Source organism: Callospermophilus lateralis, chromosome 14 (genome assembly GCF_048772815.1).
Source record: "Callospermophilus lateralis isolate mCalLat2 chromosome 14, mCalLat2.hap1, whole genome shotgun sequence".
NCBI classification, from domain to species: domain Eukaryota; kingdom Metazoa; phylum Chordata; class Mammalia; order Rodentia; family Sciuridae; genus Callospermophilus; species Callospermophilus lateralis.
Genome location: NC_135318.1, coordinates 25,579,278 through 25,606,784, shown reverse-complemented (window position 1 = coordinate 25,606,784; position 27,507 = coordinate 25,579,278). Strand labels below are relative to the sequence as shown.

Here is a 27,507-nt window from a genome sequence, read left to right as displayed (position 1 = left end):
TTCATTGCACTAACAGTCAAAATGTTTAAGACAATTTAGAAACACAGCCTGTGGCTCTTGTTTCATTTTACATCTTAGTGATTATTTTCAAGTAGAGCCAAAACATCCAGATGGATGGTCAACTATTTGGTCCATCTTCCAGATGTTTTGTCTAGACATCTATATATTCTCCAAACAGCTGGATAACTGACTGAAGACTGTTTATTCACCTTAATTTACAGGCTTTGGATAGACACTCTATCTAAATACAGAGCTTGATTTATGACTGTAAAAATTACACAGTAGTTGAAAAGATATATGCAGAGAAGTCTTTCTGCCAATTCAGTGGAAGATAAATACCATCGGTGCATCAGTAGAACTATTCTTGGCAAATAACTATTATTCAGCTCTCCATTGTCATCTGTAAAAAATAAAATAAAATAAGGTGTGAGGAAATAACGGTGCTACTCTTCTCTTTTTCTAATATCACTAGAGAAACAATAGTGTCAAAATTTCCCACAGACCAAATTATATTTTCCTACTTACTTTTGCTGGTGTTTCTTTGCAAGTTAAGGTGGCTGGGTCTCATCCTTAGTCTGAGTACAGTTGACAGATTTAGTAAATAAAACTACAGGCCACCCAGGTAAATTTGAATTTAAGGTAAAAAAGGATTAATTTTTTTTCTGGATAAATATGTTTCAGGCATGATTTTAGGACTTAAAAATTAAAAATGTTAAAAATGTTGTCTATCTGAAATTAAAATTTACTGATTATCCTGCACTTTGGCAACTCTGCTCTGGCTTAACTCCAACTCTTACATTGTAACCCATTAAAAAAAAAAAAAAAAAAAAAAACCTCTTGGATGATTTTATTTGTCCATTTATTTAAAATCCAATGCTGGGGTGGATACAACAAAAACAGCATAAAAAGCATATAACTTTAAAGTGTATAATTTAGTAAGAGATGTAAGATGAGTAAAAATAGAGTGCAATAGATTGTGCGACCCACACCAAGCAAGGATCCCAGCAGTATATCACATGTCCATAAGAAAGTTACCCTGGGCATGGGAGAGTGGAAGAAGCAAGAGGCATTTCTTACAGGGATGGTCAGAAATGGTATGATGGACATCTCAGTGAAAACTGAGGTGAGCCTTGAAGCAGAATTTCAAGGAAAGGAATAGAATAAAGGCACATAAATAGAAAGGGGTGCAAGGAATTTTCCAGAAACATTAAGTGGACAGTTTGGCTAGAGTATGAGCTTTGCACAGAAAAGAGAAAGAAATGCAGAGGGTAGTGGAAGTGGAGAAACAGATTGGAGTGGATCCATAAGGCCTTAAATACCAAGGTACAGAGATTGCACCTGAATTGAGAGAAGCAACAGTGTCAAACTACAAACAGGATAGAAAGAGAAGAGGCTTTTACCAAACATCTCTATGCAGGTGCTCAGCAGTTCGTCTAATGTTGCTGCTTTCCCAAGACCGCTGGACCCCATGGTTATTTAGCTCTTGTCAAAAACTAGGAGACATTTCCAGCACCAGGTGGACCATGTCCATAATCATGCCCATCAGTGATCTCAGTGCCTAGTGGTGGCCTCCGTTCTTAGTTGTACTTCAAGAAAACCTTTAGAAGAGAAAATTATTGCACTAGAGTTCAGTCCCCACTAAAGCATTATTTTTCCCACATGAAAAAAAAATATGACTTCCATCAACTGTATATTTTTCTACACAAAATGTATCAAAATGGTTGAGATTATGCCAATCACCAGGAGGGCAAAATGCCTGCAAAACTGTTCCTTAGCTTGTGTGGTGCTTTGAGACCATAGATGTTTCCCATTAAAGATCAGCAAAAGTAGGAGAGTATTGATTCAGTAGTCTTATTTTTATTGTGGATAAAAGATGGGGTTATTTCAAGGGTGCAATAAAAATAAGACTACTGAATCAATACTCTCCTACTTTTGCTGGTCAAATGATTTGTAAAAGGAGTTTATTAAAGTAAATGAATTCTTTTTACCTCCCTTGACAAAGTTATCTTATCAGTAAGGCCTTTCCTGACTACCCTATTTAAACACCACCACCCCTCTCCCCATGCCCACCTCCCAGTTGGCATGCCCTACCTCCCTTCCTGGATTTATTTTTCTACATAATACTTATCATTATCTGACATACTATATATTTTACTTGTTTATTTTTTCAATCTCCTAGCACTATGAAAATAAGCTCCGTGACCACAGGAATTAGTGCATTTGTCCTCTATTGCTCTCCTGAATGCCTAAGACTGTGTCTCTCACATACATGATTACCAAGAAGTATTTGCTAAGTTAATGTATGATTGAATTCATGGATAAAGAAATGCATAAAATAAAAATTGCCCCAAATTTATCTTTTAATACAGGTATATTTGTGTGAGTACTAGAGGTGCCATAGATTTGAGTTTAATTCACTTATTTAAATCAGCTTTAAGTAAATATCATTAGGACAGAAAATCCTGCCCACTTTTTAGGTTTACTAGGATCTGTCTATAGTCATAATAAGAACTTAATACTTCTTCCAGGACACTTTGGATAGCAGTTCCCTGATTTCCCTAACATAAGCTCCATCATATGCTTAAAATTCAAGGTCAAACAATTAACAAGTGTGATTAGTTCATAAGTACAGACATTTTTTTTATCCTTTTATGCACTGAGGAGTAAATGCATTATTTGAAATAGCCTAGATTAACCACACTGGTTTTTAGGGTCAAAACTAAAATGATTCCTCTGAGCTGTTTGGGAAGGTGTTGAACTGCCCACAAGGAGTTAGAGAAACTGGTACCAAAAACCTGTCACTCTGGAGTTCTATTTGTGATCTGCAATGAAACCAATGTGCGTGGAGAGCCAGGTGGACCTGGCTATCTGGTTACAATCTGCTTCTGGCATCAGTAGGTGCATCTGGCATGGGGTGCATCTGTGTCTCTGCCCAGCATTCTGTTGTCGCACATTTACCTGAGATCACATTTCTTACCTGTGGACATTATTGTGTCTACAACTGCCTTTTCAGGGATAAAGCTTCTTTATTGTCAAAGCAATGTACATTTATTATTTAAAATAGGACAATGAGGAAAAGAGATATTTACCTATAATCTCATCATCTAAAAATAACTCTTTGTTAACATTATAGCACATTTTTTTTCTAAGCATATTTATTTATTTATTAGGGGTATTTCTTATATACTTTAAAATAGGTTTTTTAAAAATACTGACCTGTTGTTTTCACACAGGTAGATTTTCAGGTCTGAAAGGATGTTTAAGGAGAGCTGTCATGGTTGGGAAGTGCATTGAGGAAGCAGTTGGCACAAATGGTTTGTTCAATTTGGATTTTAAGTACTTGGGAAAACCTGGAAAAAAAGAAAATAAATAAATAAATAAAATAAAGGAAATTCAAAAGTATCTTCATTGTGTTAAAACATTACCCAAAGTACTCCTTAAGATATGTGTGATATTGAAGATTTTGTTTAAACTTCACCCATAAAACCAATAAAACAGAAAATATTCAACAGTTATTTGGCAATGCGATTTTTAAAAACAAAATTTTTAATTCAGTCTTTTAAAACCCACAAATATGGCAAAACTAAGTTTTGTTCATATAGTATAAAATGCTATGGTAGTTGAAATATGCTTATCTCAGTGGATTACTCAATTAAGAATTTCCAAATGGGCCTGGGGATGTGGCTCAAGTGGTAGCGTGCTCGCCTGGCATGCGTGCGGCCCGGGTTTGATTCTCAGCACCACATACAAACAAAGATGTTGTGTCCGCCGATAACTAAAAAATAAATATTAAAAAAATTCTCTCTCTCTCTCTCTCCTCTCTCACTCTCTCTTTAAAAAAAATGTCTACTTAAAAAAAAAAAAAAAGAATTTCCAAACATTGACTTTGGAATGTTAGCAAATCCTTAGAGCAGTTTGTTATGAGAATCATCAAATTCTGACCCTAAATCACTCCTGATCATCTCAACGTAAATGTCAATGTTATTTTAGTTCAGGTTGTTTAGTCTCCCAATGGTTTAGGACTTGCTATAGTGTGGATAGTTTGAATTATTTCTAAGGGAAAAGTTCTCACTTTAAAGGGGCCATAGGGCTTTGCTGGCTATTATTCAAAGGCCATTATATGTTCATGTCGCAAAAAGACTTTCATTACTATGACTTGTGAACTCTCTATCATAAAAAAAAAATTCTCCTAAGGTTACAGGACAATGAGAACCACGCTCCCAAATTTTGAAATAATAAATGGGATCAGCCAATTCCTTGCACCTAATCCATTAACAGATATAAATTGGCACCCAGGCTCTTGACTAAGAACCTTTCAATTAAAAACAAGCAAACAAACCAACAAAACGAGGTTTCAACATTAGATAACCACAAGGAGAAAGTTTCACTCAAAGCCGAGTAAACTGCCATCAATGCCACTTGCTTCGTGAGACTGTTTAAAGGGTCAGTAAGGTAATAGAAAGGGCACCCACCACGGGGCCTGCAAAATACTAGGTGGTCCGGGAAGGTGTCTCCCCTTGCCTGTGCTCCATCCTCCCTTCAAATATTTAAAGCCCTTCAAGTTGAGGACTTAAGTTGAAATAAAGAACCGATTATAGAAGGGACAGGAAGAGAGATGTTCATTTAAAGAAAGGAAAGGAAATTGAAGAAGAAAGAAACTGTGGCACTGGAGCATTTTGTAGTGGGCAGGTGGCCTCATCAACAAGGGACTCCCATTCCTGAAAGTTCTCGAGCCAAAGTTGAGTAAATACTGTCAGCGAGGGTGTAGGTTAACCTCTCAGATGGTGCCTAAAAACCAGGCCAACAGGACAATCAAGGTTTCTCCTGGTTCTAGGACTGTACGGTTTATAGGGTAAAATATTATGTCTAAAAAGTATCAAGAAGTCTCAGAATGATGTTGGCCACATTAGGATTTAGGATTGTTTTGTCTCTAGTATTTTATCTTTATTCCCAGAAACAAAACAAAACACAAAAACAGAAACCCTTGAAGATGCTTCTCTCCCCACAGCAGATATCATCTTTATGTATAAACAACCACATTTATGTCAGATTTCATGTGACCTTCATATGGAGACAAAGAAGTTACTCTAAGTGTTTTTGTGAAAACAAGTAATTATTATAAGCCTTTATGTTTTGAATTCAGTAATAGGAAGGATATTAAAACTTTGAATGATAATTTATCTGAAAAATATTTACTGGGGGTGTATTAGACACCAGATGCTAAGGAGGTACTAGGTTGGCTGCTAGAAGGTGTTGTGGGTCAGGTGAAGGGGAGGATAGGTAGTTGACCAAGACAGACACAGTTGTTGCTTTTATTCTATAGCAAAGAATTAGAGAAATAACTACAATAAAATATCCTATGAAACACAGAGCAAGTCTGGAGGGGCACTAATTTATCCCAGGAGCCAGAGGAGTTTTGACTAGGCAAAGATGGCAATGAAGACCAACTGAAAGACAGTTGACTAAAGGGTTGGATGTGACACAGGAAGAGACAGTAGTTATGAACAGTAGGATAGACTATGGAGGAGCCCTAGCTTTATCTGAGGGCAATGGGAAACCATTGATTTAGAAGTGAGTTAGTTCCTTAGGAAAGGGGCAGGATCCATTCTAGATTTTTTGTTTGTTTGTTTTTAAGGATTCCTTCAGCTGAGGCACAGACAAGAGATTGTAGTATAAAACAAAAACAAAAAAATAAATACATAAAAAATAAAAATCCTACACTGAAGACTTGGAACTAGTTAGTGGTCAGTTACAACCATCCAAGCCAGAAATGATGATTGTCTGAATCACCACGTAGCAATGGAGATGAAGAAAAGTGGGTTGTTACAGAATGTACTTCGAAGATAGATCCAATGACGTTTGCCAATTCAAAGACTATTGGAAATGGGCAGAATGAAGGAGAATTCCAAACTTTCTAGCTAGATGGTTGGATTCTGGTGCCATTCCCTTGAGATTGAGGTGTGATGGCTAAACCAGACCTGCTTGTGAAATGAAATTACAAAAACGTATGGTAAGAAACCAATGCCTGGGGAAGGAGTCAGTTCTGCTCCCCTCTCTAAGCCTTTCTCTAAGAAGCCTAATTAACCATGGGTCCCTACCTTTTGGATTGTAAATAACTGCCCTAAGAACCTGACTACTCCTTTTTGAAATGAGACCTTGCACAAGGCCTTCAGCCATAGGTTAGGAATTTTTTTTAAAAGAGAAAAAAGCCCCAGTAATAGGATGGGTCTAAGATGATGTCAAATCACCTATAAATATTGTGAGAAACTGTGGATCAGGGCTCAGAATTTGGAGTTTTTGTTCTGCTCTGGGTCTGCCGGAGTGAAATAAAGTTGGAGTTCTCCTCTCCAAGCGCTGCTTGCTGCTTCTCCGCGTCTGTAAGAGGGGAGGAAAGCAAGTTCCTGGGGGGTGCCTTGTTGAATTAGAGATTGTCTGAGACATCCAGGGGAGCATTTTGAGTTAACTTCTGGATACCCGTTAGAGACTTCGGAGTTGAGACTTGAGTATGTTTAAGAGTTAACAGAAAGGCACGCTGCAAGGACATGACGATGAGAAGCTGATACATATAAATTGTTCCCATGAGGAAAGGAGCGAGGGACTCACACAATTGAATAAAGGAGAGGCCACCTCTTTGAATGCAAATAGCAGAAAAGGGGGAAAAAATGGAACATAGGCAGCTTTGTTATTCTGGTGACAAAAAGTCAAGGAAGATCTTGTCTGGTGACTTCTGTTTACCCTAGAAAAGAAATAAGGTCATCTCATTGGAAAATACAATAGATACAGGTCTGAGGTTTATCAACAGGAGAAAATTTTCAAGAGACATTGTGAAGAAGGACGGAAGGAAAAAAAAACAGAGGTGCTGAGATGATTTCCACAAGAACAGAAGGCTGATGTTTCTCTTCTGGAGTTTATTTTGAGAGAAAGTTCAGTGTTCCTTATTCTTTGGGTTATTGTATCATTCACTTGTGTCATGTTTCTAAAATTATGCTGGATAGATCTTCTGGAACAACTCGTATGTCAGGTCTTTTCTGGGTTCCTGTGGCTATGGTCTTGGTCATGCTCTCTATAAGGGAGCCTTAGAACCAAAGCAGGACTGGCATCTGCTAGGTAGTGTCCTCAGTAGATCTCAGCTAACATTTGTAACATATTTGACCTACCTTTGCCTGATATGGTGAAGAGAAAGTTAAGAAACTACTGGAAATGCAAAAACAAGGAAATTATTTCTCTCTACATTTTGACTCGATGCAGGATATTTCATTCTGGCAACTCTAACCTTAGCTACCTTAATTGCCCACCACCGCCACTCAAACTCTCCAATGACCTCATTACTGTTATGTGTAAAAGTTTGTAAGTTACTCGATATCATCACTGGTTTTTTTTTCCCCAGTTCACTCTTCACATTTGGTAGTTTTAAGTTATTTCTGCATTGGTTTGTCTTCATTTTAACTTTCATTGTCAATGGTTTCAACTTCACTCCTTGGTTCTTTGAATTTCCATTTCTACTCTTTCCTCTGATCAGTTGCTCTGCCCAGTGGGCTCCATCAAAGTCTTATTCACATTGCTGTCAAAGTTGTTTCTATCACAAACCTACTGGAAGAGTATGACACAGAAAATGGGCCAGTGCTTACAGCAAGGTTAAATCATTGTAAATGGAACAGGACTGATGACACAAAGAGTGGAATACATATTTTCATACCCACTTATGGATTAGTGGATCAATATCTCCAAAGGTTTTTTGTTTGGTTGGTTTTTTGTGGTGCTGGGGATTGAACCCAGGGCCTTGTGTATGCAAGGCAAGCACTCTACCAACTGAGCTATGTCCCCTGCCCTCCAAAGTTTATTTAATAATGACAGTAGAGAGAAACTATGGACAATGCTGTATTTTTCAACTCTGAAAGTACCTCCCCCCCCCATTCTTGCCTCTAATGGACTTATTTAATATGATAATGAGATTATCCTGGGTCCTAAATTTTTGTTATTTGTTCACTTGTTTTTCTATGAAAAGAGCTTTTACTAAATTAATGGGGTACTAATAATAAATGCTGTTCTGAGATTTAGAAAATAAAATACTAATAGCATATAAAAATATCAAGTGTTGTTGGCAATGTAATGGGAAAGACACAATGTTGGGGAAATTGCCCATACAATGTTTAATCCTATACACCCTGAAAGCTAAGTATTATTATCCTCACTTCACAGATAAGGAAATTGAGACCTCCAGAGATTGAATTATTTGTCTAATACCATGTTTCTAGTTAAGTTGCAAAGCCAATACTGACTCCCAAATTTTATATTTTTTTCTGCTACCCAGAACAATTTTAGTTGTTGTTAAAGCTTGCTTCTTAGATCAATTCCTAGGCATTGTCTAGAATACATGTTTGCTATTCCCTGCACATTGCTCCTAAGCATTCGATTACTGGCCCTATTGTCTGAAAATGAATAACCTTCATTATCACAGCAAGCTTAGCAATTCAGGGCCTTCTTACTGACTGGAAGTCAGTAAGCAGCTCAGAGCTCATCCCACAAGGCTTCTTTGCATTTTGGTAACAATCAAATAACAAGATTTAGTGGTACTTTATTTTTTCTTGGTCACTGGCATTTAACATTGGCAAACAAACTAACTTATTTACAGCCACCTGACATAAGTTGAATGAGGAGTGAGCATCTTAAAGAAGCTCTAGCAATAAATACTGTCAAATTCTGAAGTCCAATCATGGGAGTTCTTTCCCAGCATTTGGCTGGAACTGAGCATGAGAGAGAAGCAATATATACACATTCAAGACACTTGCAGTCAGATGGCTTCCAGATGGACACATTCAACCACAGTGAAGGGTTACGACTTACTATGACAACCCAATGTTCAAATAGCAAATAATATCCTCGAAGAAGACCAAGAACTAGGCTCCCCCCCCCACTCAGAAATTAAGATTTTAGACTCTGGGAAAATATCTTCTTAAAAATCAGTGTTTTCACTAATTAGAAAATTTTTTTTTAAATTGAAAAAAAAAATCAGTATTTTCCTTTTCTGAAGATGCCAATATTGTACTCACAAGAAAACTATCTGTGGCCCTGATGCTCTGGAAAACTCTGGTCTCAAGTCCCCAGAAATAAAGCCACATTCCCTTATTCCCTTGATTTGTTTATTACAGAGTGAATTTCATGATGATGATGAAGGAGGAGGAGGTGGAGGAGGAGAAGGAGGAGGAGAAAGAGGAGGCTAGAGTCTTTTTGAGTGATCTCTGTGCCAGTCACTATGTTGAGTTTTTTACCCAAAGAATTTGGGGGAGGCCACGCCCCACCCCATCAACCAGTAACAAACAAAATACAGCAAAATCTTGGTACTTAAATGTTTCCAAAATATGCAACAAAGACTTTTGAAATGAATTTTGCACTGGTTATTGACTTCTGTTCAGTACTTGACACTAGTACTCACTTGCTCTGCCTTAATGTACCCACCATGAACAAGAAGATGTTTTACATACTTTCATGACTATGTAAAGTGCTTATGGATCCTCCCACTGGGGCCAGATGATAATCTCTGAGGATAGAAGTCACATGAAGGAGGCCCCAAGAGAATAAAGACATCACACAGAAAGTCTGTAAAAATCTGGAGGACATGGACAGAAGCAACAGCCTAGAGTACAAAATGTCTGTCTGTCATCACCCCATGTTGGCGTATAGCTGCCTGTCTCTGAAAACACCAGGAAAGAATTTTAAAACCTGAGTTCTAAGTTGCTACCTAACAAGCATCAAGGGGCATTTACATAATAAAACACTGCCCTCTTCAGAGAGAGGCTTTAGTTTAATTAACAAAAATGCCAACATTTCTTATTAATCATTAAGCACTGTGCTGTGGTTGGATATGTAAAAAGTCCATTCTCAGGAGCCCACAACCTTGAGCAGAAGAAAGATTATAAACCAGTTCTCATAAACCACTGAGCCCAGTCCAGTGACAGAAACAGATACTCAGGGTGCCATGGCAGCACAGAAATGGGAGCAAATTCAACCTACAAAGCTAGGAAGACTTCCAGGACATTAAGTTTCATGGATCATGAAACTACAATAGAAAATACAGGCTAAGTTCAATGGTATCAGGCAGCAAGGTGGTTGGAAATATCTGAGCATGATTTCAGAATTGAAGATAGAACAGATATGAGCAACCTGCTATCAAGAAATTTATCATTAGCCAGGTGTAGTGGTACACACCTGTAATCCTGGAGGCTTGGGAGGCGGAGGCAAGAGGATTGCAAGTTCAAAGCCAGCCCCCAGCAGTTTAGCAAGGCCCTAAGCAACTTAGTGAGATCTGTCTCAAAATCAAAAATAATTTTAAAAAAGGTTGGAGATGTGGCTCAGCCATGAAGTGCCCCTGGGTTCAACCCCTCCTCCCCAAAATTATTATCATCATATAAGAAAGGAATAAGAACACATATAAGACAACCATACATAAGATTTTTAAAAACAAAAGCTGATGTCAGAGTAAAAGAACTGGGATCAGGTAGGGATGCAGTGAGTTCTGAACTCTCTTTAAATTTAAAGCAGGGCACAAATAAGTGAAAGCATTACAAAAACATAGGGGTGCACAGTACCTTACTATTATTATTATTAATTTTATTGTCAATTGTTTCACTATTGACAGTGATAAGTTTAAAAGGTAAAGTTCTTCCCTTCTTCTCTTCTTACATGTGTGGGTATGGTGGAGGGGGGTACCAGGACTGAACTCAGGGTTAACCACTGAGTTACATCCTTAGCCTTTTTATTTTTTATTTTGAGACAGGATCTCACTCCGTTGCCTCAAACTTGCCATCCTCTGGCCTCAACCTCCCCAGAAGCTGGGATTACAAGCATGTACCACCAGGCCTAGTAAAAGATAAACTTGGATTACTTTGACACCGACTTTGTATTCATAGAAACACACCCCCCTGAAGATGTAATATGAATTTCTCTTTTCCAACTGACACCATACTCTGTTTTCATCTAAGTGAAAACACTTTATTCCTATTTAGAAATCCATGTGTTTATACTATTCTTTTATGGAATGGTAAAGTCTCAGTTTAAAATTACTTCTGAATCAGGGATTTGGAACTAGACTTTTTATTGGAACCAATTAAAAGTAAAGTATAGGAACCAAAAAAAAAATGTGTTTTTAAGATTATTTCTGTGCTCCCAATTAAATTTACACAGCTTGAAGCCCATAATTAGAAGGCTCCACTTAATGACTTTGTCATTCTCTTTTTTATTCCAGATGTTTCTTATATAGTAAATGTTTCTTCCTTTACCCCGGAGGCAGTGATGTCTCTCGCCCTCACATCTAAGACATAACTAATTGCCTAAAAAGAAATCGCAGCACATACCTACACAAAAGAAGATGTGAACATTCTGTAGCATCTCAGTTCCCATTTAACTACTTTTTTTTTTTTTAGGATTTTAAAAATTTGTTCTTTTTAGCTTTACATGGCAATATAGTATATTTTGACATATTTATACAAACATGGAGAACATCTTATTCTAATTAGGATCCCAGTCTTGTGGTTGTACATGATGTGGAGATTCACTGTGGTGTATTTATATATGTACGTAGCAAAGTTAAGTCAGATTCATTCCACTGTCTTTCCTGTTTCCTCTCCCCCCTCCCTTCCTTTCATTTCCCTTTGTCTAATCCCATTTAACTTCTATCAGGCTCACTAATATCATCTCTAACATGAGATAAATCAAGTTACTTGCCTTCCTCTTTGGAACAAAATCATTCATTTGAAAAAAGGTTTAAAGAGCATAAATCATAATGAGAAGAGAAAAAGGAAGTCCTAAAATTGTGAAATGTTCCAAACTAACTTTGTAAAGTAATTATTTGGAATTCAGACTCTACTTCTCCCCATTAGAGCAATATTATAAACATATTATTAGCATATTTACATGTGGGAAACAAGGAAGTCTGTAGAGATCTGTCAATCTGCTGCAAAGAACTTTGGGAATCTCAAAAATTTTAGAGGTTGGTAACCACTGGTTCCTTAGCATTCCAAATTAGCCTTCAGAAATTGTGCAACTCCTATAGGCTAGATTCTGGTGGGTGTTTTTGATTTAGAGAGACAGAGAAGGAGAAAGGGAGAAAGAGAGAGGAAGACAACGTTTCATGAACAAGCTGTCAAAGAGTTAGACGTGACCCAGAAGTGAGAATAAGGATTTTGTGTGGAGGTTACATAAGAAGCAAAAGAACTGTTGAGTTGTAATTTACTAAAGTGTGAGTAGAGGAAGACAAGGTCTTGCTTTTCCCCTGCCTGCAGCAATGGTGTATTTATCAGGCTTCTAGATAGACTCTCACCTCCCCTTTGTGTCTCCTCACTGAAGCCAGATCAATCTTTCCCCATGGTCAGATTGCTCACCAAACTTCCCTACTCAAAATTTTTGCACCATTCCCCATCATCTTCTCTGAATCTCAATATTCTATGGCATACAAAGTCTTTCATCAACGGCTGCTCATTTCATGTCCACCCAACCCTCATCCTCTTTACTCCACCATGTTTTATATTGCTGTGAAAAATAACTTCTTGTTCATAGTCCTCTTGATTGGTATTTTTTTTAACTTTTTTGTTAATGTCCCCCCACAACATGTCTGCTTGGCAACACATCCTCACTTTTAAGAATTCTCCCTCCTGAACTCTTCCACAGACTTTATACCAGTGTACTGACTTCCTTCATTCTTTGCACGATTTCTGATACAGAATGGTTGTGTCTCCGCAGTAGATCTTAAGAACAAAACTGTGTTTTTTGAGGCCCCCTCCCCAATTCAGAAGTGTCTCTGATATCTTTATATGGTTACCTTTCTCTGCCATCTTATTCTTCCAGCATGGTCTTCAAACTTTAAACTGGTGTCTTCTCTAATTGTCTTTTCTAGTCTTATTCTTGTCTTGAACTTTTACTTTTGCTTGTTGAGTTAATTTATTCTTTTCATAGTAACATACCCATAATGGAATTTCAAGACATGCTTCCAAATTTTTAGTGTTACATAGAATAAAAATATACTGAATTCTTCTTCCAGTCATTTTCTCACGTTTAATACACATGTATTTCTATGCCAGACATAGTGATTAACACCACAGTGGAAATCCAAGTATGTATCAGGTACGTACTGTGATCTGAGAGCACTTAGGATTTAGAGAGGGGGACACTGTGAATAGAAGTTATGATCCATTAAAAGTCAGGAGACTCACCAGGCTAAGCTGTGACTTGAAGCAGGAGTTACACTGAGCACAGATAGGAAGGAAAGTAGTACCCACAGAGAAAATGACCTTGAAAAGGAGAAAGGCATGGAGGAGCAGGAATACTCAGAGGATGGTGAGGTCTTAAAACCAAGAGTAAAGTATATATTTGTTAACTTTTCCATGCAAAAGCATTTTGGAGTAGAGAGAGGGACTACAGAGAGCATCAGAACAAACCTGTGGAAGTCCATGTGATAGAATCCAATGGAGCCCTTCTCTGTGGGTCTGTGTAGGCTTTACATCCCCCACATGGAAAATGCGCTCTTTTATGAGTAAAACTCAATGGTTAGAAAACGGACTCTAGAGCTCATTCTTTCTGGCTTGTGGGCTTGGGCAAGTTATTCAATCTGTCCTGTCTCTGGGTCTTTATCTAAATAATAGGGTAGTAACAGCATGTATGTGGTAGTGGTGTTATGACAATTAAATAAGTTAATAAAGTGCTTATTAACTGTCACATAGTACTTTTTTTTTTTTTTTTTTTTTTGGTACCAGGGATTGAACCTAGGGATGCTTAACCATTGAGCCACATCCCCAGCCTTTTTTATATTTCGAGACAGGGTCTCACTAAATTGCTTAGGTCCTCATGAAGTTACAAGGCTGGCTTTGAACTTTGGATCCTCCTTCCTCAGTTTCACAAGCTGCTGGGATTATACGCATGTGCCAACATGCCCAGCAGTACATTTTCAATGGGTTAATATTTTCCTAGAAAATAACCAAAGGACTCTATCCAAGGGATGAAATATTTCCTATTTACATAAGGTTTTTTTTCAAATTCATAAGCCACATGTATTTTACCTACACATACATGCATTTTACAAAGAAAGTGAGGTAAGGAAGGCAAAAAGAGGGGAAATGTTGCATAGGCTAGAAATTTGAGTCATGAACTAGTGTAAATTCCATTTTTACTATAACTTAGTCCCACATTTTCTGAAATAAAAATCTATAATCTGCATCTTACATTGGCAAGTTAAATCTAGCTGTCAATAGACATGCAACCCAACGCATTCAATGATGTTGTTATTGATGAGTTACAATCTAATGTTTATTAACATAAGATAAATATTAAGGGAATGCAAAGACACATATCTGATTCCAAAAAGGTTACAGACCAAAAGAGTTCAGCAGTTACTGATAGAAATAGCAGTAATATCTCATGGGTACCAATGAGTCTTGAGTGGGATCCAAGACTCAACATGGTAGTCCTTCTGTTGAATGGAAATAACACCACATTGGGAAGTGAATATTACATAAGACATTTCCATAAAAGTTTTTCTAATGGATCTACTAGTCACAATAAGGTCGTTGAAGAACTGAAATAGTAAGTGAAACCAAGATGAGCACTAATATTAGAAGGAGAACCACACCAGCTTCTGTGGTAATCTTCGGGGATTTTACAAGTCTGCAGGTTTCCACAATTTTAGACCCTCGCCAGCCTGCATCTCACCACAGTATCTCATTTCCAGTGGCTTCTTTTCAATATTTGCTTTTAACTTCAGGCCCAGGAAACAGAGCATATTTTTTTATTGAATTATCTTAGTAGTCGAGTATTAATCACAGAAAAACTGAAGAGTATTCACAAAGCATTTAGGTCAAAAAATACCTCCTCACAACTAAATGCAATACAAAACCCTTATATCTATATTGTCAAAAAATAAAAATGCAAAGAAAAACCTTTAAATCTCTCAGTAACTTGTTAGTATATACATTTTTTGAGAGCAAAAGACAAAAAGTCACCATGAAAAAAATCAATAACTAGGAAAAAATACTGAATTATCTAAAGCTGTATCTACATATGAAAAATTCAGAAATTCTCACAACCCAAAATATGTTACCTTCCTGCATCTAAATCACTGTGTAAGGAGTCCAGGTTTTGTAAAATGTGTCGTCATTATTATGTTGTTTTCAAGTATTGTCTCTTTCAGGTATAGTTTCTCCAAATCTAAATTTGCTTTTGGATAATGCAGTCTTTAATTTAATAATATCCTGTCTATGAATACCAAACATTTTAATTTTTTTAATCTAGAAAATACCTTATGTCATTAAGATATATCTGAATCTCTGTATCTCTGTTATAATATAGCTCCTATCTGAATCATTCCAATAAGTGTTTTATCAAAGGCTATATTCTTAGCAAGATGATTGTACAAATACCATCAGCAGTATCTCACTGTGATTGTGGACCCTAAAACACATCATATTCTCCCAGAACTCAGGCTCTGATGCAACTGCGATTAAATATAAGAGCACCATGCCTGTTAAGACATTATGAACAGTGCTCTCAAAGGTCTTTTTCTTTTTTACATTTGTCTCCTTGTATGAGAAAGCCTATTTAATTACTTACAAATAATAAACCACATTCTTACTTTCTTCTTCAAATTGAAGAAGGTGCTAATAAATTCAAACTCCCCCAGCTTCCCCAGATTATAGAATTGGACAGAAAATAGCCCAAAGCCATTATTTTGTTGGTTTGCTATAACAAAGTTTTAAAGTTTTTAATTAGTTGCCAAAATGCACAAATCCAGACTTTCACATTTAAAAAAAATCCAGTTGTCTAAATCCTTGTAGAAAAATCTGATCTTTGAGTTTTAGTGCCACATACCATAAGGCAACATTTTGTTGGGGTTCACGAGTAACCTCCCAGCTCCCCAAAGTCCCCACTGAGACCCAAACTGAGACCCAGAACCATTACCATTTATCATCTCATTATGTATATTTTCTCCATTACTAAGTTTAAGAGGAAAATGAATAATTACTTGTCCCAACAGAGACAGAATTTTTCTTATTTCCAATCCACTTTAGTCATTATGCCATGATGGTATCTTCTTGTCTTGTAGTCATTTGAGTTTCTAAGTCCCTACCACAGATCACTGGGTGGTCCACTGACAACACAGGTGCATAAGCTAAGAAGGATCCTTCAATGTGCAATCCTCAGAATGTTACTATTTGTACACTGGATAAGGAAGAATAAAAAGGCAGTCATTGTGCTTATTTAAGCCTTCTAGCATATGCTCATTCAAAAGTTAGGTTTAGCAGGGACACAGTGGTGCATGCCTGTAATTCCAACAGCTTGGGAGGCTGAGGCAGGAGGATTGAGAGTTCAAAAGCCAGCCTCAGCAACTTAGTGAGGCCCTAAGCAACTCAGTGAGACCCTTTCTCTAAATAAAATATAAAAAATGTTGGAGATGTGGCTTAGTGGGTAAGCCCCCCTGGGTTCAATCCCTGGTACCAAAAAGAAAAAAAAGAAAAAGAAAGAAAGAAAGAAAAAGTTAGGTTCAAATGGCAAATTTCTAATTTTAATTATTTTCTATCTTCTGCTGCTTTTGGTGTTGATTTGTTCTTTTTCTAGGACTTTGAGATGTAATATTAAGTCATTTATTTGTTGACTTTTTCTTCTTTTATGGAATGAACTCCATGCAATGAACTTTCCTCTTAGAACTGCTCTCATAGTGTCCCAGAGATTTCGATATGTTGTATCTGTGTTCTCATTCACATCTAAAAATTTTTTAATCTCCTCCTTGATATCTTTTGCAACCCAGTGTTCATCAGTAGCATATTATTTAGTCTCCCAGTGAATTTTATTTTATTGGAGTGGTTTTTAATTTCTTATTTTATCATTGATTTCTAATTTCATTCCATTATGATCTGATAGAATGCAGGGTAGTATCTCTACTTTTTTATATTTGCTAAGAGTTGCTTTGTGGCATAGTATATGGTTTATTTTAGAAAAGGATCCATGTAGCCATGGCCCTCTTCTCCCTCCAGGGAGAAGTCTATATTACCCCTTTTAAAATAAACCCTGCTTTATATGCTTGGCTCGGCATGCTTCTCTAATGTTATACTTCAACATGTGAGGAAGCAGGACTCATCACCCATAATCGGAGGAATCAGCACCATCTCATCATTCATGCATGTGATATCATTCCAATTTTTTTCATGAGCATCAGATCATCCTTTAATCTCCTCTGAATTCCACCAGAGAACTTCTTAATTGAGACAATAAAAATATCAGAATACAAAAAAAAAAAAAAAGAAGAAGCAAAATCATCTTTTGCCTGAATAAGGAGGTAAATTTGGGGATTTCTACAGCACTTCTCAAACTTGGTTGGACTAACAAATTGTTATTTTTCTCCATTTATAATATCCTTAAATGTCTAGATTTTGCAATTTCCTCAGATCTCTGTTTTTCTTGTATAGAAAGTTCTTGTCATCCACAAAACAGGTGCTTTAATTAATGATTCCCAAAGAACCTAGGATTTGGTGCCAAAGCCCCCTCAACACTTTACTTTGTAGATTTGAAAGATTAAGAGAAAATAAAATGTGCATGAGCTACTTAAAAAAAAAAAATGTACCTACTCATGCTTAGAGGCAAACATTTTCAGATTCTATACACTAGAGTATATAGTTTCACTCTCTCTCACTTCCTCCCCAAACTGCTCCAAATGTGTTGACTGCAACAAACACAGCAGCTTACTTCTCCAAGTCAGATTCATGTAAATCACAGGTACTCATCCTATGGACTTTTCAAGATAATTTCCTGTGGATAATTCCCAGTTTAGACAAAAGGAGTCAGGTGCACAACTGGTGACTATGTACATTAGGCTGTATTACTCTTTTGTTGTTGTTTATTACTCTAAAAAGAGAAACCAGAAACCTCAGAAGGGTTATTTACTGGTCAGCACAGCTGCAGAACTGGTTTCATCCTCTTGCTCATTCAAGTCTTTTGATAGGGTTTTTGGTCTGCTCAGAAGAAACTCTCGCACTACTAAAGAAAGAGATTGTGGTAGTTAGGAGATACAGAGAACATTTCCACTTTTCAAGGTGACTTGTTGTTGTTGTTGTTGTTGTTGTTAACAGCTATTTCATTCTTAGAGGAGAGCCTCATGATTTTCCTAAGTTTAAACAGTGTGTTAGTAGATGAAAGAAAATGTTCTACTGCGGTGAGCTTCCATAGAATCCAGAGTCCTAAGGGGTCTCTGAGACATAAAAGGTACATGTGGCAGAAGGCTGGTCTTCAAGTAAGGCACCTGCTTGAAAAAGTCAGCTTTCAGACCTGAAGCCATGCTTTTGCCATTTAGATAAGGAGGAATGACACAGCTATGTGCTATCAGAGCAGAGATTTCTGCTCACACAAAACGTCTGATTGCAAGGGAATTTAGCTCTTTGGTTTTTACAAAGATTATTCCAACCTCATTTTCTTACATTGTCAAAATAACATTTTCTATTAAGGGATCTAAAATAATAGTGGGGATTTTTAGAAGAATGCTACAATCTCTGATAGATGCATTCTGGGCACCTGAAGCAATTCTGGGTATTTGTGAAATGAGTGGAGGTGAGCTGATGGAAGTGTCTATGAAGGTGGCCTTAGAACTCAAGATGGTCTCAGCACAAAGGCCTTCATGTGCTCCCTCCCACAGTCCAAGCTCATTTCAACAGCACCACTAGGCTTCAGGACTCTGCCCCTTCTGTACCAGTATTTGGATTGGCTAGTCTAAAAATTCAAGTTCCTTTTGTCCTTGTTGCCAAATTCCAACCATATCAGAAAGCAGCAGCTTCATCAAGAGGAATAAAGGTAAGGTAAATGGATTTTTCAGGAGTAGATATTTGCCATGTTCCCAATGGTTTGTTTAAAGCTTGAGTGATTCCAATCTTAATTGTGGAGTTATACTCCCCGATCTTACAAAATGGAACTATTTTGTCTAGGAGGATACCTGCCTCCGACCAAACACATGAAAGAAAAATAGGACAGGCTCCTAGGTTCAGATAGACAACCTGCCTAGTGAAATGAATACTGCAGATGATGCCCAGAACAAGGGCACAGCAGCCTTCTGCTTGGTCAACATATTTATTTGGTCATTGTGGATTCATAAAGCCTAAGGCAGAGAGAATTGGGACCCCATGGATCCCCCAGAACATATTCAATAGAGTTTCTCTGCCCCTTTTCCTGACTGCTCCATGAATCAGTAGCCTAGAGTGCAACTACCTTAGAGGCCAAAGCAGTTTTTAGGGTAGGGGTTTATCTTTTTAGGCTGCTATAACAGAATGTCGTAGACTGGATGGCTTAAACACAAAAATTTATTTCCATGATTCTGGAGACCAAAAAGTAGGAGATAAGGTGTTGACCAATTTGGTCCCTGGTGAGGGTCCTCTTCCTGGCTTGCAAATGGCCACCTTCTCTGCGCTTTCGAGAGAGAGAGAGAGAAAAGGAGAGAGCAGGAGAAAGAAAACTCTTCTCATAAGGATAACAGCCCTGGCAGATCAGAGCCCAACCTTAGGACTTCCTTTAACCTTAATGACCTTCATTTCGGTTGTGTCTCCTAAACACAGTTACACTGGGGTTAAGGCTTCAACATATGAACTTGGGGGAACAAATTTCTGTCCATACCAAAGTTCTTAAGACCCATGATATCATATGTGGAATTTTTGTGTTTTTATGCATGGGCTTTTTCCCAAGGGTGACGATTCATAGCCTTCCTCAAGGTCCTAAAGGGGTCTATAATAAATTTTAGTAACCACAACTCAAACACACAAGGATTGATTGGCCCACAAAATTTCAAAAGAAGACAAAGAGAAATCAGTATTGCCTGAGTTTCCACCATCTGACATGCTCTGTCCTGGGCATCAACCAGGGACTGCTGTGCTGTGAGATCCATCAGCCTCAGGTGGTGCCTCCCACAGAGCAGGCCAGCTGAGGCGTGGCTCCAAGGCTGCACAATCACATTGTTCCAGTTGCTTCACAAAAGCACTGTCCAGTGGCTATTTTTTTTTTTTTTTTTTTTTTTTTTTTTGCTAGTGTTTGAGTCAGGAATGTCATTCAAAGTCCCAAGTATTAAAAAGTCTGGTCCCCAACTTAATACTACTGGAAGGTGGTGGCAACTTTAAGTGGCAGAGCCCAGTGGGAAGTTTTGGAGTCACTGCGGGCATGCTGTTGAAGGGGATTGTGGGACTCTGGGCTCTTTCTTTTCTTCCTTCCTTTCTGGCCAAGAGGTAAGCAGATTTTGCTCTGCCCATAGTCACGATGTGCTGCCACAGCCCAAAACATTGGTGCCACCTGATCATGGGTCTGAAACCTCCAAAATTGTGGGCCTTTTCTCTTCATAAGTTGATTATCTCAGATATTTATTATAGTAACAGAAAGTTGACTCTAACACCTTTTCAAATAAGACATAACAATGAAGACCAGTAGCATTTTATTGACTTAAAAACTACAAGAGTTCAGGCATTGGTGTAGTATGGTCCTCAGACTAAAGAAATCAATAGTACCTTTTGTGCCATCTCAAGTGTGGCTTTGTGTTTAATGTCTTTCTCTAAAGCAGACAGCAATTATCTAACTTTGTCTTATAAAATAATTCAATCAAATAGTTAATGGCATTATTTTTAAATTATAAACAAATAGATTGGAATACAAAGAAGTAAGTAAATTTCCAATTGGTTAATCAATCAACCAACAGCCAATTGTTAAATATTATCTTAGTTTTCTCTTCTGGGTGATGTTTTAAATGTTTTCTTTTAGTCTAAATAAAAGTGTGACTTGCTGGGCATGGTGGCATACACCCAGTGGCTCAGGAGGCTGAGGCAGGAGGATTGGGAGTTCCAAGCCAGTCTCAGCAAAAGTGAGGTGCTAAGCAACTTAGAGGAGACTCTGTCTCTAAATAAAATACAAAATAGGGCTGGGGATGGGGCTCAGTGGCTAAATGCCCAGAGTTCAATCCCTGGTACAAAAAAAAAAAAAAAAAGTGTGAGTCTTGCAGGACAAAATTAAAATAGTATCTGTTTTGGGCTCAGTATCCAAATAGTCCTTTACTGACTCAACACAAATGCCCCCACCTTCCAGACACTATACCAGGACTGGGTATCTAGAGGTGAACAGATGGGACCAGGTTCCTTACCGATGGCATGCACTGTTTAATGAGGGAAACCAACATGCAACACGTAGACAGACAAGATGGTAAATAATTACAACTGTGATGAGAGCTATGAATGAAAACCCACGTGGAGGTGTAAGACAGAGAATGGTAAAAGTGAGCATTTTAGCTGAGAGTTCAGGAAACATCTCTTGGAACAGGTGATACCGAAGCCAGGAGCTGAAATGTGAAGACTGATTCAGTTTAGGATGTAAGGGAACAAAAAGCTTGAAAACCCAGCTGGACCATAATTCCATTTACTGAGAACTGGAGACAGCTGTAGGATGGGGGGGAATGCGGGAAGAAATCTAAGTTGTGTTAAAGCTGATGTGCCTGTTAACTTCTGTGGGTGGGTCTCAGTGGCCATTATTTACACAAATCTAAAGCCTCAAGGAAAGATCTTGGATAGAACTTAAAAACTGGGAGTAATCCCCAAATGAACAACATTTGAAGTTATAGGCACTGTTATGATTTGTATTTAGAATATCCCATAAACTCTTGCGTTAAAAGCTTGTCACACAGTATAGCAATGTTCATAGGGATTTAGGGAAGTGATTGGATCATGAGGGCTCAGGTCCCCTCAGTGATTTCCCCCAGTGATGGGCTCATCGCTGATGGCATTATTGGGAGGTGGTGAACTAGTTGGAGCCAGTAAGCCATAGGAGGCATAGCAATAAGAACATATCTTAGCCCTTTTCTCACTCTCTTATGTCTTTGCTTCCCAGCTACCATAAGATAAGCATCTCTGCCCTACCACCTACTCCCCCACCATGATGTTCTGCCTCACTATGGTCCTTTAGCAAAAGGGGAAAAGCAACCATGAACTGAAAACTCTGAAATTGTGAGCCAATAAAGCTTTCCTCCTCTAAGTTGACTTTCTCAAGTATTTTGTCACAATGACAGAAAGCTGAGTAACACAGGCATGGTTCTGATCGCTCAGAAATAAAAGTATAAAGAGAGGACAAGAAGTCCCACCTATAAGGCTTGGGCTTTCTAACACATAGAGGTCAGAGAAAGGGGGAGAAGCAGCAAATTATCCTGAGAAGTTGCTGTCAGAGAGAGAGAGACAGAGAAAGGGGAAACTTAAAAATATGCCTCAATGCCACCAGAGAAATGTGCTCATAGAAGTTGAAACAATCAACTGTGTTGAATGCTAATGAGAAGTCAAATAAGAAAAAATGGGAAACTATCCATTTTTCAAAAAGTTGCTACCAGGAGGTCACTGATGATATTCACAGGAGGACTTTTATTGGAGTTTTGGGCAGAAGCAAGGTAGATAGTGAGAGGCAAAGAAATAAAGACAGTGTGCATAGAACACAAGCCTAACAGGTTGCTCTAGGATTGGAGTGAAGAGAAATTGGCAGAGGATATGGGGAGCAAGAGATGTTATTATATAAGATGAGACTTAATGAAGCACCCCTCTGCACTGATGGAGATGCTCTAACAGAGAGGAAGAAGCTGAAACTCAGAAAGAAGAGGTGATAAAGGTAAGGGGACGGGTAAAGTTGTGATATGAATGAAGGAGAACAAGGTTGCAAACACAGTAATAGTGTCTGTTTTGGGCTCAATATCCAAATAGTCTTATTTGGATATTGTGAAATATATATATATATATATATATATATATATAATTCGCAATAAGAATTTGAGAATATCATAAACCAGAGATATATAGTCATCAGTGTGGCAGCAAGAGTGTATGACATTGGCTTTCATCTGACACCACCTTTCTCCTTCCTGAGTTTTTGAAGAAGAGGAAAGAGACAAGCAGAAAAATGAGCTTCCCAGGTCCCCCAGTGAATTGTCCTATGACTTTGGACCTAATGATCCTTTGCTCTGATCAATAGTATGGCCCTTATTGCTTTGAACGTTTTTCTGCCAACTAAGGATCAGTATCACTTGCCTGCCAACATTGGATCTCTGGGGCACCAAGGAGTCCTGGCGACCTGTCAGCTCAACTCAGCCTTTCACGGACCTTATCCCAATGAACTGGTCATCTTACATCTCATCTTCTTGCAGTGCGGATACAGCAATGATTCATTAAGTAGGACAGGTTGTTCCCACTGACTGTGGTTTCAAGATAAAAATGCTGGATGTCACCCCTCTGAAGTGTTTGAAGGCGTATTACAGTGAGATTTTTAATTGACTGGTATAGACTAGGGTTTCTCAACCTAGGTATCATTGACATTCGGGGCTGGATAATTTTTTATTGTGGAAGCAAACCTGTGTCTTGTGAGATGTGGAGCCGCACCCTCGCTTCTACCCACCGGATGACAATAGAACTGCACACCACTCCTAGTTGGGACCACCAAAAATGACTAACTCTCCCTTACAGGGTAGAATCACTACCACTGGAGGATCACTAATACAGACTGACATCATGACATCAAAATAGGAACCGAAAACTCCATAAAACACCTAAAATATTTTCTAGTATCAGAATGTCTGCTTTTTGTATAAACAAATACCTGGCTATTATGACTGAGTTTTTCAGTTTTCAGATGAATACTAGATGTCTTCATCAACAACAAACATTGGATGAACACATCTTTTGAAGACCCTCTCAGCCTGATATTGTGTGTGTGTGTGTGTCTGTGTGTGTGTGTGTGTGTGTGGGTGCGCGCACACGCCAGAAAGTGAACTTGGGGCTCTGTGCATACTAAGCATATACTCTACCTCTGAGCTACACCACATGTCTAGACCCCTAGTCTGATTGTTAACTCTTGAACCAATCAGCAAGATTTAATGTGTCAAAATTTGACATAGTTGAGAACATTTAAAAAGCTTTCCAATTCCAGACCTGTTCTCCACTCTACTAACTGGCATAGTTTGGCGCTTGTTTTATTCTGATTTTTAATTTTATTTTATCTAATTTTTATTGTTTATCACATGCTGTTTTAATCCATTTTGGAGGAAGTCAGAGGATAAATATGAGCAGAGTCATTTTTTTCTATATGTGAATAATGAGTTCTTTTTTCTGAGAACATTTTGTCTCCTCTCCCTGTTGCTCAACCACTCCCATTGAGCAATCTCCTGATGACTTTGTATGGAGTGGGATCATGGCCTATTTATCTATCTATCTGTCTACCTATCTATCTATCTATCTATCTATCTATTTATTGGTGCTGGGGATCAAACCCAGGGCTTTGAGCATTCAAGACAAGCACTCTACCAACTGAGCTATATCCCCATTCCTTGGCCTGTTTATTATAAACCATCTACTATGCTAAATTATTACTCTGCAGAGTAGTCAGAGGCAGGGAATGATGCTCAATGGGAAACTCTAATAGTTTCTAGTACCCAGTCTGTTAGACCAAAAGTTTGCATTTCTGGGTATCTGTTTCTTCAAATTCAAATTCAATTAATATCAATTATGATGAATATGGCTTTGCCAAGCCAAAACTTGACAGTGCCTCAAAGGCTATTTTGTAGTAGAGTGTGGCTCCTCTGTGTGGCAGTTTTTAAAGATCAAGAGGTTCTGGGTTTCTTGTTTTCATAATAAAACAAGAAACAGCCATGAATTGTGTTCATTCTTCCTTTTGAGAAAATAAATGTAGTAAAAGTTTAATCTCTCTTGTGTAAAATAAAAATTCTTCATAAACAAAAATCAAACTCTTGCTAGCAATATGCACGCTGGGTTGTTTAGGAATATGGTGTACTGCTGTCCGCAATTTATTTTGAAAAGAAAAGACCAATGGTCTCACTGAGGAATGGATAAATGGATAGATGTGTTAAAAAGAAAAATAAGGTAAATTGTTAATTGTAGAATTGAATCGCCAGTGTGTGGGTATTCACCGTCCAGTTCTTTCAACTTTTTCTTTGTTTGAACATATTCACCATAAATTGGGAGGGAAATTCCTTTGGTTATTTTAAATTCACCTCTTTCAAGTCTCTGGTGGTTTGGGGTTTGGTGAAAAGTCACGTTCGTTAGCCTTTATGACTTTTATGACTATTAATCATATGTAAACTGAGATCTCAGTTTTCAGTCTGTCCAAGAGTTTCCTCTATTCCCTTGAGCCCTTTAGATGCTATTCTCTGCATGTTTTCCAAATTTTGTTAATGTCTTTCTTAAGGTAGAGCCATCAAAATTACTCCAAATGCTCTCTCAAAGTTTTGTTTGAGGGCAGTAGGAAGTTATTTTTGGATTTGTTTCTAATAGTCTCTGTAGAGAGACAAATTGCTTTTCCAAGAATTTCCACACTATTGCAGCTAATGGTGTATTCACAAGCTGATTACCCTTAGCACCTCCAAATCTTCCTCAATTACCCTTAGCACCTCCAAATCTTCCTCAATTCCCTCCTCTCTCACACCCCCCTGTAATATCATTTTTACTTTTCAAATATTCTGAAATTTCTTCCATCTTCTTGAATATCACTGCCTTCGTCCAGACCTCTCTCTTCTTTTGGTCTGTGGTGTTTTGTTTTGTTTTGTTTTCTCTCTGTCTTCCTTATTGTCTCCAGAGTTTTCTTTTCAGAATATAAACATATTTGTATCATCCCTCTACTTGACAAACTACAGTAATAATCAGAAATAATTAGCAATAATTTTAGATATATTGATGACAATGTGGACTTTTTAAGAGAACTTACCTTCTGGAAATTCATTCTAAAACATTTACAGATGGAATAAGGAAATACCTGAGATTTGCTTCAGAACTAATATCTGAAGGAAAGAACATTGGTAGAGATATAAATGAACCAAGATCAACCATGAATTGAAAAGTGTTAAAGTTGAGTAATGAATACATGGGATTTTCTCTATTTTGCATATATTTGAAATTTTCCATGATAAAAAAGGGTTTTTTTGTTGTTGTTTTATCTTGGTTTTTTTTGTTGTTGTTGTTTTGTTTTGTTTTGTTTTTATTTGGTACTGGATATTGAACCCAGGGGCCTAAGAGACATCTCAACCCTTTTTATATTTTTTATTCTAACAAAGGGTCTTGCTAAATTGCTTAAGGCCTCACTAAGTTTTACTCACTATCATTTTTACTTCTTAAATATTCTGGCCTTGAACTTGCAACCCTCCTGCCTAAGCCTCCTAAATAACTGGGATTGTAAGCATGTGCCACCATGCCCAGCCAGTAGAGCTACCTTGTCTTTGAGCCCTTTCTGCAATCCTTCTTCTAATGTGTACTCTATGATTCTAATATGTACCCTATGATATAGCAACTTATATGTTTTCCTAGGATGGACTATTTTGAAAAATCAATTTTTTTTCTTTCTTGAACAATGACTACTTAGAATTTTGTGTCCAACTCAAAAGACTCAGGAATTTTCCCTGACTCATCCTGATACAGCTATCTCCTTTCCCAGGATTACCATAGTTTTGTGTGTGTGTGCGTGTGTGTGTGTGTGTGTGTTTATGGTGCTGGGGATTGACCCCAGGGCCTGTACATGTGAGGCAAGCACTCTATCAAGTGAGTTATATCTATATCCCCAGCACCATAGATTTTTATGGAACATTTATTTGTATATTGTAAGATGATTGTTATAATATTCTCAAAAATATAAATCTGCTTAATCAGATAGTAATATAGGGCAAAGCCTCATTTTTTGTTTGTGCAATATACAGTGCAAAAAAAGTGTTTAAAAATTCTAAATGAACCATCTTGTATGAAAACATTTTTTTTTTCAAAAAGGGGGGGATTTTTTTTTTTAAAGAGTGAGAGAAAGTAAGAGATTGGGGGAGAGAGAGAGAGAGAGAGAGAATTTTTTTAATATTTATTTTTCAGTATTTGGCAGACACAACATCTTTGTTTGTATGTGGTGCTGAGGATCGAACCCGGGCCACACGCATGGCAGGCGAGCGCGCTACCGCTTGAGCCACATCCCCAGCCCCTGAAAACATATTTTAGATTTTTAAATATTACTTTTGTTACCTAAATGTAAATTCTGGCTTCTGCATAGGGGGCCCATGAACCAGACTATACTTATTGAGGATTTAAATGTTTTTCGTTCAGTAAGATTTCCAAATCTCGGAATTAAGACAATTTTCTAAACATGTTAGTTCTTATTCCACAGTTTAATGTACAATCATATTCCAGATAAGTTGCAGAATTTTTTGCATGACGTATCTGTAATCCTATAGCTGAACAAGATAATTTCTCAGTTCTTACATCTTAATACCACAGCGCTAGCCTAGGTCAAAGTATTTGCAATTTCCAAAGAAAGGTTGAAAGCAGTAATTCTTCTAAAACATTAAAAAAAATCAAGATAGCATGAGATATGTTATACTGTTCCTGCTTTAAGCTGTTCTTGGCCCTTCTAGCTATCAGTAATCATGTCCCCCAAAACCATTTATGAGAGTGAGTATGATTGCCCCTCTTGATGCCAATATTATATCACTTCTTGTAA

General features: G+C 37.7%; 1 protein-coding gene across 4 annotated transcripts in view; it reads right to left on the bottom strand.

Annotated features, from left to right (window-relative positions):
• The window catches only part of Rasgrp3 (RAS guanyl releasing protein 3), a 102,782-nt gene that overhangs the window by 38,633 nt on the left and 36,642 nt on the right, over positions 1–27,507 (bottom strand). For all 4 annotated transcript variants that reach the window (XM_076834011.2, XM_076834010.2, XM_076834013.2 and 1 more), the window contains exons 2-4: positions 3,217–3,350; positions 1,401–1,598; positions 298–400 (exon numbers count right to left, since the gene is read on the bottom strand). In XM_076834011.2, the coding sequence (XP_076690126.2) occupies positions 298–400; positions 1,401–1,470 (173 nt within the window). In that variant the 5' untranslated portion in view covers positions 1,471–1,598; positions 3,217–3,350. The remainder of the gene's footprint in view (positions 1–297; positions 401–1,400; positions 1,599–3,216; positions 3,351–27,507) is intronic.